General features: G+C 42.2%; 1 protein-coding gene across 1 annotated transcript in view; it reads left to right on the forward strand.

Annotated features, from left to right (window-relative positions):
- The first annotated feature begins 3,040 nt into the window (after positions 1-3,040).
- The window catches only part of LOC100700825 (neurabin-2), a 36,425-nt gene continuing 25,474 nt past the window's right edge, over positions 3,041-13,991 (forward strand). Inside the window, exons 1-5 of the mRNA XM_005468553.3 lie at positions 3,041-3,474; positions 9,261-9,656; positions 11,864-12,072; positions 12,167-12,499; positions 12,595-13,302. Of these exons, the coding sequence (XP_005468610.2) occupies positions 9,347-9,656; positions 11,864-12,072; positions 12,167-12,499; positions 12,595-13,302 (1,560 nt within the window). The 5' untranslated portion in view covers positions 3,041-3,474; positions 9,261-9,346. The remainder of the gene's footprint in view (positions 3,475-9,260; positions 9,657-11,863; positions 12,073-12,166; positions 12,500-12,594; positions 13,303-13,991) is intronic.

Consider the following 13,991-nt stretch of genomic DNA (forward strand, 5'->3'; position numbering starts at 1 on the left):
ACTAGAAGCATAATTCTTGTACTGGGTGAATCAGCGGACTTTGGTGTACTTTGACTGCGATTTTCATTGCCCTTTGTACATCCGTCGCTGAGATATGACGAGAGAAGAAACTGCAGACCTCAGATATGATTGGCTGGCTGGGAAGCTGGCACAAATATATAGTAATAGTGTGATTAAGCATAAATACTACATTTAGCAGAAATACTGTATTAAGCACAAATCCTATAAAAAGCAGAAATACTATATTAAGCACAAATCCTATAAAAAGCAGAAAAAGTATATTAAGCAATATAAATATCCTATAAGAATGGTATGAAAAGCAAAAATTCTGTAATATGATTTGGTAGAAAAACTATAATTAATCAGAAATACTATATTGGGCAGAAATACTATATTTAGCACAAATCTTATAAAATAGCAGAAATAGTATGATTCAGCACAATAGTAATAACTTAAACAGAAAAATTGGAAAAGCAAATTGGACAGCTGAAAAAATGCTGAACATGCTAAGGGTCCTTCAAATGTACTTGTTAAATGAAAAAAAAACTCAGCAAAAAAAGTGTAACAGTCACACAATCACAAATATGGAAACATATGGAAACACACATGCACAGAGAGACACACACAGGATCCAATTCAGTCAACCAGTCTAAATATATTGAATTTAAATCATACAATAAGATGCTCCCATAAAAACTCTGTCTCGCCCTCTCTTTCTCTCTCTCTGTCACACACACACACACACACACACACACACACACACACACAAGATCCAATTCAGTCAAGCAGTCTAAATATATTGAATTTGAATCTTACAATGAGATCATCCCATAAAAAGGCTTTCTCTCTCTCTCTCTCTCTCTCTCTCTGTCACACACACACACACACACACACACACACACACACACACACACACACACACAAGATCCAATTCAGTCAACCAGTCTAAATATATTGAATTTAAATGTTACAATGAGATCATCCCATAAAAAGGCTTTCTCTCTCTCTCTCTCTCTCTCTCTCTCTCTCTCTCTCTCTCTCTCTGTCACACACACACACACACACACACACACACACACACACAAGATCCAATTCAGTCAACCAGTCTAAATATATTGAATTTGACTCTTACAATGAGATCATCCCATAAAAAGGCTTTCTCTCTCTCTCTCTCTCTCTCTCTCTGTCACACACACACACACACACACACACACACACACACACACACACAAGATCCAATTCAGTCAAGCAGTCTAAATATATTGAATTTGAATCTTACAATGAGATCATCCCATAAAATGGCTTTCTCTCTCTCTCTGTCACACACACACACACACACACACACACACACACACACACACAGGGAGAGAGAAGTAAGTTTCTATGTCAGTCAAGCAGCCTGGGAGCTGCTGAATTTGAATCCACCAATCAGAGAGCCTGTGCACTTTTTCCCGCCAAAACAGGTGCAGCCGTTTTTAGACACACAGAGCACAGAGACAGGATTTCTGCAGTGAATTTCTCATAGTGAGGATTCCTCTCAAACAAATGACCATAATTTCCTAACCGTAGGGGCTAGAACGGTCATTCTTACACCGTTTTGTTCAGAAGAGATGGGGGAATCTTAAAGTGTTGACACTTTATCATTAAAATATGAATTATTGAAGATATTTGACTTCTAATGCACCATAACTGAGTAGAGGCAAGCGAAAACTGCCTTGGCTTGCCCTCAAACAACGCTTTCTAACTCTAAATCTATTTGGAGTATTGATATCATTCTTTCACCGTAAGAGACAGCAGGCTTTGGTGAACAATCATGGAAATTTTCAGGTCTCTGTTGATATCCATTAAAAAGATATGACGAGAGAAAAAAGTGGATCATTTCCAGAGTTTGAAATCTGAAGAAATCTGAGCGAGGGACGAATTTCCTACCCTCAAACAAGTCTAACTCATTTCAGAATGGTAATAGGTGAGAAAGAAATTCTTGAATTGTGAGTGTCAGGAGTGTCTGAAGATATACTGGGACAAGCCTCATGTTTTAACTTCGCTTCGTTAAGGAGATATGACGATTCGAATATGCCTCTCATTACAGAAATCAAGCTGTGATTTTGAACAAGCTCTCCATTGACTTTCTATGGGGATTTTTGAGACTTTGTGTTGGTCTGAGGAGATTTGCCAAAATTCTATAAATCTCACAACAATGATGGTGACATTTTCTGAAAGCCAGCAAAAATACCTACGTTTTGATGTATAATTTGTGGAAGTTGAGTGAAAATTGAGCAAGTAGCAAGAAGTTGTTCGGACATGAAGAGAAGACTGCAAAACCTTCAGTGGCACACTGGAAGCCAAGTGCATAGCAACCATAACAACGCATGTATTTTGTGAAAAATCACAATTTTGCAACTCAAAACTTTAAGAGGCATAAAAGTAAAACGGTAAAAGATTTGAAAAAGCTGATTTATTCCTGAATAGCCCAATAATTTGAGAACATTTTAAAGTTTGAATGGTTGTTCTACGTGAAAGTAGGAAAAAGTAGTTAAGTTTCAAAAACAAGCAAGTTTTAGCAGAATTGCGGAAGTTTCCCATTTATTTCAATGGGACAAAAATAAGCACAAAAAGCTTAATATTTTAAAAAGTATAACAGTATAAAATACCAAAAGATATAGCGCACATTAGCAGAAATAGCAGAATAGTTTAAAATTTGAACGGTGAAAATCGGCTGAAAATTGTGGCACTAGTTAAGTGCCAAAAAGTGTACGGAACGCAACTAGAATAATAAAGAATAAAGAGAAACAGGAACTCAATAGTGTGGATGCTTAAAGCATCCACACAATAAGAATAATAAATCCGACGAATAGTAATATGTGTGCCTCTTGGCATAGGCACACATAATAAATCCGACGAATAGTAATATGTGTGCCTCTTGGCATAGGCACACATAATAAATCCGAGGAATAGTAATATGTGTGCCTCTTGTCATAGGCACACATAACAACCAAAAAAAAGGGGGGGGGCAGCTAACCAACGGAGGCCGGCAGGAATCGCTTTATATAAGATGAGGTAGTTGCTGCTTGTTTCGTTTAACTAAATGAATTCATCAGTGTGCAACCACACCTGATGAAAGACGACTGATGAGGGAGAAGGGTGTGTGTGTGTGTGTGTGTGTGTGTGTGGACGGAGTGTGAACAGATAAAGGTGTGAACGAGCAGGAAACGGGTTGAGGAAGAATATAGGGGGAGAAGAGGGGAGGATAAGGAAGAGGAGTAGGGGTGAGGAGGAGACAGAGAGAGACAGAGAGAGAGGGGGACGGAGGAAAACAGATGATGTGAGGGGGGAGGAGAAGGAGGAGCAGAGAGGAGGCAGGCACTCAGTCTGCTTTGCTTCGCAGGAGGAATCGGCAGCAACAGAAGGACAATGGACAGTGTTCACCGCGGGTCCTAACGAGCACCGGGCAGCTTCATCAAGCTGGAATACAAGGTATGGCTGAAGGTTAGCACACGGGTCAGTTCGTGCCGTCGTTTTACCCGCGTTAAAAAAGCTGCCGTGTGTCTGCGGGAGAGGAGAGAGGCTGCAGGAAGGAAGCGACGCGGCGCAGCAGACGCTGAGCGGGGCCTGCGTACCGGCTGCCTCTGGGTCCCGGAACCGGCCGGTGAAACCGTCCGATACCGCCACAGCTCTGCGCCTTCATCGTATCAACCGGGTTATAACGGCCGTGCTGAAACACAGCAGGAAAAGACACGCGGGAACACCCCATTCCACTGCTCATGCTTATCCTTAGAGAACGCCACGCCAAAGTCCTTTACAAAAACATGAGATTTTACATTCGACTCACTGCCAGCAGGGTTACCCACCTTTTTATCAGTCCATTTGAAACTTCCTCGGATTCCTCGGGGTACTCTGTCGGATTCGGCGCCAGACTAATTAATCAAACCTTTTTATTTCAAATTACAATCAATGATAACGTGCGAGCGTAGTGCTCGTCGCCTGCTGCTACAGCGTATTGGTATTGACGTGCGGGGAGCAGGACCACGGCACGCGACCCGCAAACAATAGTTGAGATTAGTGTGAGATAAACGCTGCTGTGTGTGCTGCACGGACGCCGATTTGTTGAAAAGTGTGCGCTTACTAACAGTACATATTCAGTCGTATTCGGCGAATGATGTGTTTGCTAGAAAAGAAGCTCCACCAAAAAGGAGCCGTTTTCGAATAGGAGTTTGGTGCGTGCAGCATATGTCGCTATGCCAACAAAGCCTCTCTCGAGCTTGCCAATAGTGGCAGCAGCAGCAGGAGGAGCACGCAGGCAGACTGTCTGCCAGAATGAACCTTTGCACTAGCCGAGGCCCGATGCAGCGATTGTCGTGTGAATAGATGGACTCATTGTGTTTACCATAATGTGGCTTCTGTTGGACACTGTGTGCGTGACGCACGCAGGGCATAAGGACTTTAATGCTCGAGTCTGAACGGCCAGTGTATTATCGTGCCAGTTTCAAGCATTATGTAGCTGAGCTGCTGCAGAGACTGTGACACACAGACAGATGTGAGCGGTTACAGTGAACTGAGCACTCCTCGGTTTTACAGTATATCATGAGACAAGGTCACTTGTGCCATACTAACCACCCAAACACTTAGAAAAACACAGGGAAGGCTGTGCGTGTGATGTAGCCTGTATTTAGTGATGGGAGGAGGCGTTCAGGGACCTCCCATAAATAGATTACAAGTCAATAGATGCTTGCCTCCATATGCTTAGGGTGACTGGTGCAGGCAGTGGTTCTGGTGCATTGTTTTTATTTTTTGGATTGTATTGCCGTACTTGTCTGTGAGTGGAGGATGGGAGCCCTGTCTGTGAGTACAGGTGAAAGCAATATCCTGTTATCTAGTTAGAGATTAGAGAAGTCAGTAAGAGCTGAAGCAAATCAGTGACCCTGATGTTTCGAGAGTGAGACCAGCTGGTTATAATAAACTGAAAAAGACACTGCTGCGTGTGAAACCATGTGTGTTCTTGAACAGGAAAACCGGAGCCCAGCTGGTAGTTAGACTCTACACTGAATGGCAGGAAGCAACCCCAAACCGCGAGGGATGAGAGGCAGGCAGGAGGCGGATTGAGTTGTTCTTCGAAAGATGTGCTTCACCATACTTGTGCTGGATTTAGTTACGTTTCTTTTAACTGGTGGCTACACACCAACGAATGAAGAGGCGCAAAGGCCTGCCCACGTCACGCTGGAGACTGGAGTTGGAGCCTGTTTGCTGGTGTTGTGCGTTTTGGGGGTTTGTGTGTTTGTCATGCTGTTTCTCAATCAGAGTGCGAGCTTCATTTGAACAATATCAGGAAACGAGCCAAGAACTATAAAAGCTGTTTGTGTGTGTGTGTGTGTGTGTGTGTGTGTGTGTGTGTGTGTGTGTGTGTGTGTGAATTTTGTTGGGCTTGTGTGAAAGTTATTGGCTTTACATTCAATTTGCTCACTTGACTTCACATGATCAGTATGTGAGAATTGAGTATTTAGCAAGACAGTGTCACAAGACTGTTGTTGCACTGTGTGTGTGTGTGTGTGTCTGTTTGTCCGCCCGTGGCCGGCAGTGCCATCTGGAGTAAGTGTGAGGCCAGACTGTACTATAAACACTGCTTCTTATTACCCAGACTGCCTTTCAGCTATGTTTACAAGTAGAATTCATCATTGTTTTGTCTGATAATTTCTTTTTAATTACTGGTTTTCTCCATATAAGGACTTCCTGCAGGCAAAGATGGCAAAAGTTCAGACATGTGACCCATACTCTAGCATCCAAAGATATTTAGATTACCCTCGTGTCTGAGTAAGAAATCATTAGATCCTCATAGGAGGCGTCGGATAGGTACATATTGACCTCACTGGATAACACTTTAAGCCAGTCCATAATACTGTTTGTTTGCCAGGTAACTACTCACTACTTACATTTACTTACAATGTAAATTTATCTTCTTTCCTGTAAAATACACAAAGTATGCAATACTTAAAACTGATCATGCATTACGTATACCTAGTTACACATTACTTAAAATTACTTAGTTTAATTATTTGTTCTTTCCTGTAAAAACATGACCTTATTCTAGTGTTTGTAGGTGAATATAATGATTTCAAAATAAATGCATTGAAATTCCACGTAGCTAAAGCCGTGGGCGGTAATATAAAGTGCTGCCTTTGGTAGTTTAATTAGTTTCACATCTCTAAAAACGGTTTCATCTCCATCAACATCCGGTTTGTTAGCACCGTCACGGAAAGCTAAACAGCTACATGATCCAACCTGCTCGGGGTTCCTTCAGCACCGATCCATGTTGCTGCAAAGCATTTGTAAGTAGCTGCAAGTGGGAATGAGTGGAGTTTTACGTGCAACAGCAAACGTTGGAACGTCAAACGTGCACTATGAATCTCAGTGAGTCGGTATCTCAGTCTTCAGGCTTCTGCAAACATTCTGTTTCAATCTTTTTCTCTTACCTTTGGGCCTCTGTGATGTCAGCTACACCAGCTATTCCTAATACGGCATCTCAGGCACACAGCTTTGGTTGTGAGCACAGAGGTCAAGCCAGTCCAGACCTTCTGTTTATGAGGGGCAGCCAATCAGAATGAAGCTGTCTTAGAACAACTTGCTAAAAAGCTATTCCAGAAGTTCCAACAATAAAAACATGGAGTTGGAAATGTTTAAACGTTAAGCACAAACCGCTGAGGAACATCCATTTTCATTAAGTTCTAGTTTATCATGAAGCAAAAGGAAAACATCTGCTAGTTCTTGCTACTGAGCTGTAAAGATTTCTTAGTCTGTTGAGTAGAGAGTTGCTACCTGATGTATTATGGGAAATGTTGGCGTGAGTGGCATGCTAAGGAAATGGAAAATGTAGCGATTTAGTTCGGGCAGTTTGTGGTGACCTTGTAAATTCAAGTTGTGGAAGACAAATTAAACACACCCTCAGTTGCCCATGAAATCGCGGGCTCCTGTATTGTGGGCTATCCTCATTCGGGGTCCGTTTGGTACAATCCTTAGTGGAAATTCTGATTCAGGTTTTATACTTGAAACTCAAAGAGGCAAAGTATAAGTAAATGCTGCTCGCAGTAAAATGAACTGTTGCGCTTCTTTGCATTGAGCAATGGTAAGTTAAAGTAGAGGTAACATTGTGACAGTTTAACATAAATGACAGTATGAATCTTCACACATCAGCTGTGAATTTTCACACGAATCCCACAGTCTGCTGGAAAAATTAGACGTGTCTCTGGCTGTGTCCACGTTCCATTAGATAATCCTTAAAATTACAAATTTATTTATTTATTTTTCATCAGGGGTAGATTATTGAAGTACTAAAGAAGGGGAATCACCCATCTTATCACCTTGATGCTACTTCTGCTAGCTAAGAAATGTATTTGCACAAAACCCCGTAGCACTATTTATGAAGATGTAACAGAGAAGACTGCTACAAATTGGTAACCATAGACTGTATGTAAAAGATGGATGCAGTGGTTGGTTCTGATTTTACATTTTAAGGCTTTAATGTTAGTTAATGTTAATGTTAGTTTTGGCCTCTGCCGTGTTCATTTCTTTCAGCCAGAAGTTAGCATATTTAGATGAGAGGCTTAGATACTAATTAGTGCTAAACAACAGACTACTAAAATACAAAAGCTGAAGCACACATTCCTTGGGCAGGCTGTACCACACACAAGCCATAATATTTGTCAGATAAGTCCAAAAAAAACCAAAAGCACTCCAGAATGGATCGATGCTTCAGAAGTGTTAGAGACGTTCAAATCAGTGATGCTAATAATTAGAACTGTGGCGTAGCACTAAGCTATCAGCTGTGTATGTAGACTCAGCAGCAGCTGCACTCTTTAGCACCTTCTAGGGCGTAACAGATGTATAAAAAAAAAACATACATTATACATTTGTTATGAGGAGGAAGACTATGAATCCAAACCTCCTGTACCAGGTTCACTTCTTAATATTGTAAAGTTGGACGTTTTAGCATTGGAATCTGTGGAGATTGAATCACCTTTTTTTTTTTTTTTTTTTTTTTTTTAAGCCAATTTCAAGTGGTCATTAGTAGTAGTTGTTGTTTTTTTGGGAACTTGTGCTTTGGCAGGGTTGTGCAATGTTGCCAATGGTAGCATGTGAGGGGTTGCGTAATGTAGGAGCTAGAGATGCTAGCAGTAATTGTTTGTTTTGGATTGTACAAGGCTAGCTGTCTACCCGAGTTAAGCTAAGCTAATGTAACTTTCCTAATTTAGTTTGATCTGTTAAATTTGGTGCACTCAAAACTACTGCCGTGACCTTAAATCATAAAAAGTCAGGCAACTATCAAAGAAAAATAATCAAATCAAAGTTGTCGTTATTTTTTTTTTAGTTTAGCATGTCATTGGCAGATTATCAAGAAACCCCATTACTCTTTCTATAATTCATTCTATTCTAATTGCTGTCTCTGTTATACTACATCATTTTTTCATAGTCAATCAAGCCTGATGAAAACATCAGGAATCCCCGTTGCAAAGATCTGACACTACAATCCACAGTTGCTCTCAACCAGTAAATGAGATGGCTATCACGAGAAAACACTGCGATATCTTGGGACCACAGGGGTGTTCTGTATTCGTGCTATGTATTCATGTGGCAAGTCTATCACAAAGCAAGTTTGGCATAAGGAGCAGCAATATAAAGACACGCACGGCGGGGAGGGTGTCACACTGCGTCATTGTTTTAATTGGATTATATTGACGGCTGCGGCAGTGCCGTGTGGGTGTACACAGAGGGGCGATTGTGATGTTGTTTAATGCCAAGTTTGCTCATCTTCAGCTTATGTATACTCTGTTAATATTCTCCCAGCTGGCTCTTACAGGTGGCACAAATAAATGTGTTCGTTAAAGAATCTTTGATTATTAATCACAATCATTGGCAGCCTAATTGTATGTATCAAAAACCTTGTCTGAGCAACAGCATACAGCCAAGAGGTCCTGAGTAAACTAGCATAGTTACCCTTGAGAAGCTGGCACCACTGACTGTTTGGGATTTAGGGCTAAAGTATTACTTCAGTGAAACAAAATGAAGGCCTGCTGGGTGGTTTCAGCTGTTCACTGTGAACATCTGTGGTTCCTATCTGCATGTTTGCCTTAGTTGCACAGCAATTTGCTGGTTAAAGCTTTGAAAAATCCAACATGTAAATTTCATTTGCCTCATATTCTTCAAAATGTTTAAACAGATGCACAGACGTGTCCCGTGTGCACGGCTCATTGATCTATTTCTGTTTTATTCAGGAGGTGAATGTTAGACAGCTCCAGGATGCTGCCCCCCTCATTCCTGCCAACCTGCTATTCACCACGGGACATTTGACTCGCCAAACATGATGAAGACTGAGCCTCCGTCGGCCACGGGAGGCAACGGGGCCTCCGGTGGGAGCAACGGGAGCTCTAATCTGCGAAGTCCGTCTCCCCACCGCAACGCCTACGAGGCAGGTCTTGCGGCGCTGAAGAAGGCCACAGACCACCTCAACAATGCCGCCAATGGAGGCGCTGACCCTGCCTCAAAACCTGCTCCTCTGCCCCGGCCTACTGGGAGGGGCCGGAAATACGGCTCAAACGTTCACCGTATCAAGAACATGTTCATGCAGATGCAATCTCCCGGCGATGAAGAGGATGGAGCCAAAATGATTGGTAACTAGCCTTTTCACAGAACCCTGTAGAATCAAAGAATGTAGCAACTTGTAGGGTCGGTTACCGAATTCAGTACCTTTTAGGGCTGCAGTCCCCAACCCCTGGGCCGCGGACCGGTATTGGTCTGTGAGTCATGTGGTACCGGGCCGCGAGAGTTGAGGCTCGGGTGTGAAATTTATGGTTTTCAGGGTTTTTATCGGGTTTTATCGTTATTTTTTTTATCGTTTTTAATCGTTAACTCGGTTTCCCTGGGTCTTTTCCCGTGTGTTATGAATAAATCTACCAGTACTGGTTTTATTTTGTTGTATTTATCCGCGACACCTTAAAGGCCGGTCAGAGAAAATATTGTCGGACATAAACCGGTCCGTGGCACAAAAAAAAGGTTGGGGACCGCTGTTTTAGGGTACCGACAAAATTACATTGGTACTAATGAAGATTGATTCATAGTACATAAGTGACATCGAGTGTATCCCTCGATGTCACTCTCTGTATAATTACAAGTTCTACAGAGAGAGATGCGGCAATAGTTTTGGAAAAAAACATCTGAAAAAAATTCTGCAATGTGTTGATGTATTTGCTTTCTGTCTCGACCGCTTCTGCTACTATACCAGCGCTGATGTGGAGGTTTTGTGTCTAGTGTTGATCAGAAGAATACTTCAGCAAGTGTGGCTCTCAGAGACCAAACTTAGAATATATTATGCCAAAAAGATAAACCCAATACTTGCAATGACAATGATTCCTTTTCTGACTTCTGACAATAACAGGCCAAGTAACAAATGGTGAAATGAAGAGGCCGAGTATCAAGTTAGCTAATGTGAAATATAAGACAGGATTGAATGACTACCAATGGAAAGTTGATAGACAGTAATGTGAGTGATGTGTTGGAAATATACAAGAGGGTTACAACTAGAACCACAAATATCCTCTAATGCTCAGGTGTCGGCCATCGAAAGACGGTAAAATTTTAAATTCTCCAGCGTTCACAAAGAGAAGCGGGTTTACTATATTTGATCTAGAAATCTTTAAAAACAAATGATCTGATAAGTCAGCTTCAAATGTTAGCATGGCTAGTCATGGTGTGTGTGTGTGTGTTGAGTGCTGTGCTCAACAAGTATTTTTACCTCTCACCAGTCAAACACAGTCAGAGAGGGTGGGGCTTTATGTATCTGCATTGTGATCAAAAGATGGGTTTTTTGTAACCTGGAAACAACAAATGCTTGAGAAGTGCTCTGAAAATAAAGTCACCCATATGGAAAAGAAATGGTAAAAACGTATAAAAGACTTGCATAAGATGTGGCCTACTTCATATAGTGAATCATATAAGGCTTATATGATTTACTCATGAAAGTGGCCACTTTCTCATTACTTTCATATATTATTTTAGTAAGTATTGAAAACATACAAGTTTCATTTATATAATGTTTCAGTGGATCTTATATCTGTTTTCACTCTTGTATGAAAAGCATACAAGTTTCACACAAGACAGATATAAACTTTATAATATTTATATATATTTTTTCCATATGGGCATGGAGACCATTAGTCGTCACACTCAAAGCATTTTTTGCTGTGATGATTTAGTTCTCCTCTGCCTCCTGTCAGAGTGGAACTGAGCATCCAAATACGTTAATAAAAAGATCCTCATTTTCATATCCTCAAAAGATTTTTTCTTAAATGTAAAAACACTGTAGCTTCTGTATTTTTCCACCAAGTATTTGCAACCTTAGCACTTGCACTAGTACTGCACGAAAGACAGAATAAGCCTTTTTTTAACATGGATAAGCTAGTAAGGTTGCTAGCTAGGAACTAGCTAACTAGCCTTTAGCCGTTAGCCTGTCTTTTGTGACCAGTATCCTTATTTTTCATATCATGTGCGTATTCTTTTTACAAGATTATGGTTTTGAAGTAAGTTCAGATTTTGTTTTTAACCAATTACAATGCTAACATATATTATTAAGCTCCTGCTAAAGCGGCTAAATTTGACCACCAACACTTGAGACCGTGTTTATTGATAGTAGCAGGCTTAGAAACTGGGTTATGAACACAGACAAATGTGTTGATGATATCCATGCTGTGATACTTCGTGTAGCCAAAATTCATTAATGATAAAACCACCTGCTCTGGTGAACTGCAGTGTTGTTAGCCTGTACTTCCCTTAAAGGACAATTTCGTTTTTTTACAACTTGTTTATTTTCTGTCATTGGTAGGTAAGGAACAGGCAGTGAAACTGTCCCTGCCGAGGGTATCCAGCCTCAATGAGAACGTCGACCACAGCGCCCTGCTGAAACTTGGGGGCACGGTCTCTGAAAGGGTCAACCGTTTTGACTCTAAAGTTGGCAGGGAGGGCAGTGGCTCATCTGTGGGCTTGTCCAAGCTCCAGGAGACCAGGAGGATCTTTGAGCAGCGGACTCTGCAGGTCAGATGTTACACTTGTGTTGTTATTTTTTATCATTTAGTTGACATAGCTCGCTTATAATCTTTAACTGACTGGTTATTTGTGCGTCCTTCAGGAGAAGCAAGCTGCCACTAACCGCATCTTGCTGAAGAAAGAGCGGGCATCGGGCTTCCAGGGCAGCCGTCTAGATGTCGTGGCTCGCTTTAATGGATCCACCGAAGCCCTGGACCGGCTAGATGATCCCCCTGTTCCCACCCCTCCTTCTATTCCCTCTACTGCAGCTTTAGTCGGGCCAGGCGAGGCCGTCAGTCCCACTGTGAGCCAACTCAGCGCCGCGTTTGAAAAGGGTGATCTGCAAAACAATCTCTACCTCCCTCAGCGTCGGTCAGCCCCTGCTTTGGCACCAAAACCCAAACCTCCACCCAAAGTGGAAGCAGCAGAGAGGAAGGTGAAAAGGATGTTCTCAAAAACTTGAATCTTTGCAATTAAGCAATTAATTAATTGATTGCCCTACTACATGATCTCCCTGTGCTTTTCTTCCAGACAAAGGTGATACCTGCAGATAAGGAAGAGAAAGATGAGGTAAAAGCAGGAGTTATAAGTAACAAGGCAGCAGAGCTACCTGAAGAAACGGGTTCTCTAGAAAGGAACTTGGAGGGACCAGCGACGAATGAAGAGAAGGATGGATTTGGACTGTTGGGGGACCAGCTCTCCAACTCCTCCTATTCCTCCTCTTCCTCAGTGACTGTCACTTCCATCTCTTCTTCATCGGAGGCCAAACCAGAGCCGGCAGCAACTGAGGCCAAGGGTTCGAGTACAGTGGAAGCCTCTGGGCTGCAGCCACAGTCTGGCGATCAGGACAGTGCCGCTGTGGGATCTGAGGCCGCGGGCAGGCTGGTGCAAGCTGAGGTTCACGCCTCGCTGGAAAATGGAGAGAAAGAGCCTCCGTCTTCCTCTCCTTCATCGGAGGAAAAAGAAGAGGACTCTGAGGAGAGGGCCAAAGAAGATGAGAATGACGAGGATGGTTCAAGGAAGGAGGATTATTCTGAGGGAGATCTGATAGATATCAGCGCATACAGCGGGCTTGGGGAGGAAGACTCTGGGGGAAGCCAGCTGGACGATGAGGAAGATGAAGACGACGAGGAGGCATATCAGCCAGAGTCCAGCTGCTCAGAAATCCCAGGCCTTCCGGAGGAAGAAGAGCCTCCGCCACCCAGTAGAAAGATTCGCTTCAGCACTCAGCCAATCACAGTGAGTTTTTTCTTCTTCTTTTCTTTTTTTTTGTGCTCACATAGCACACATTAGTCTTAATTTTACTGTATCCAGCACTCCAATTTCATAAGAGGAAGTCAATCTTGAGCCACTTCCTCTGTGGTTTCATCTTCCAGACACGGCAGTTATTGCTTTAGTGATATTTAAAGCAAACACCAGCAGCTTTCCAGTAGTGCACAGACTCTTAAGTGGTCATTACAATTAATATGAAACAGTCGGCTTCATTAGATTCTCTGGATTTGTGTGTGCATTTTGTGCTGATGTCAGCACAGAAAGAAAGGTTAAGGAACTAGCTGATCATTAGGATTCATCCTCCTCCTGGATTAAGGTCCTGGTCAAGGGAAAATTTTGAAGGTAGCACCAAACAAGAAGCGCTGATCTTTTAATAAATATGAGGACTTAACAATTTATTTAATTGCTCATAAAGTTGTACCTGTTACATATTTTTCTGTTCGATTGAATAATCATTTTCTGAGTGAATTATGGCGTTAGCTTGTGGTCCCTTTTGCCTCGGTGTTTTAGCGTCTTGAAGCTATATGTGTTGGTATTTCAGAACCACAAGTTTAGTTTCACAACAACCCGAGTAGCTGCTGTTTTCAGCAAGGAAGCCCTCCACAGCGCTAGCTAATAAGCACTGAAAAGGCAGGAAGACGGGGTCAGTAGCATAT

This window comes from Oreochromis niloticus, linkage group LG4, assembly GCF_001858045.2.
Source record: "Oreochromis niloticus isolate F11D_XX linkage group LG4, O_niloticus_UMD_NMBU, whole genome shotgun sequence".
Taxonomy (NCBI): domain Eukaryota; kingdom Metazoa; phylum Chordata; class Actinopteri; order Cichliformes; family Cichlidae; genus Oreochromis; species Oreochromis niloticus.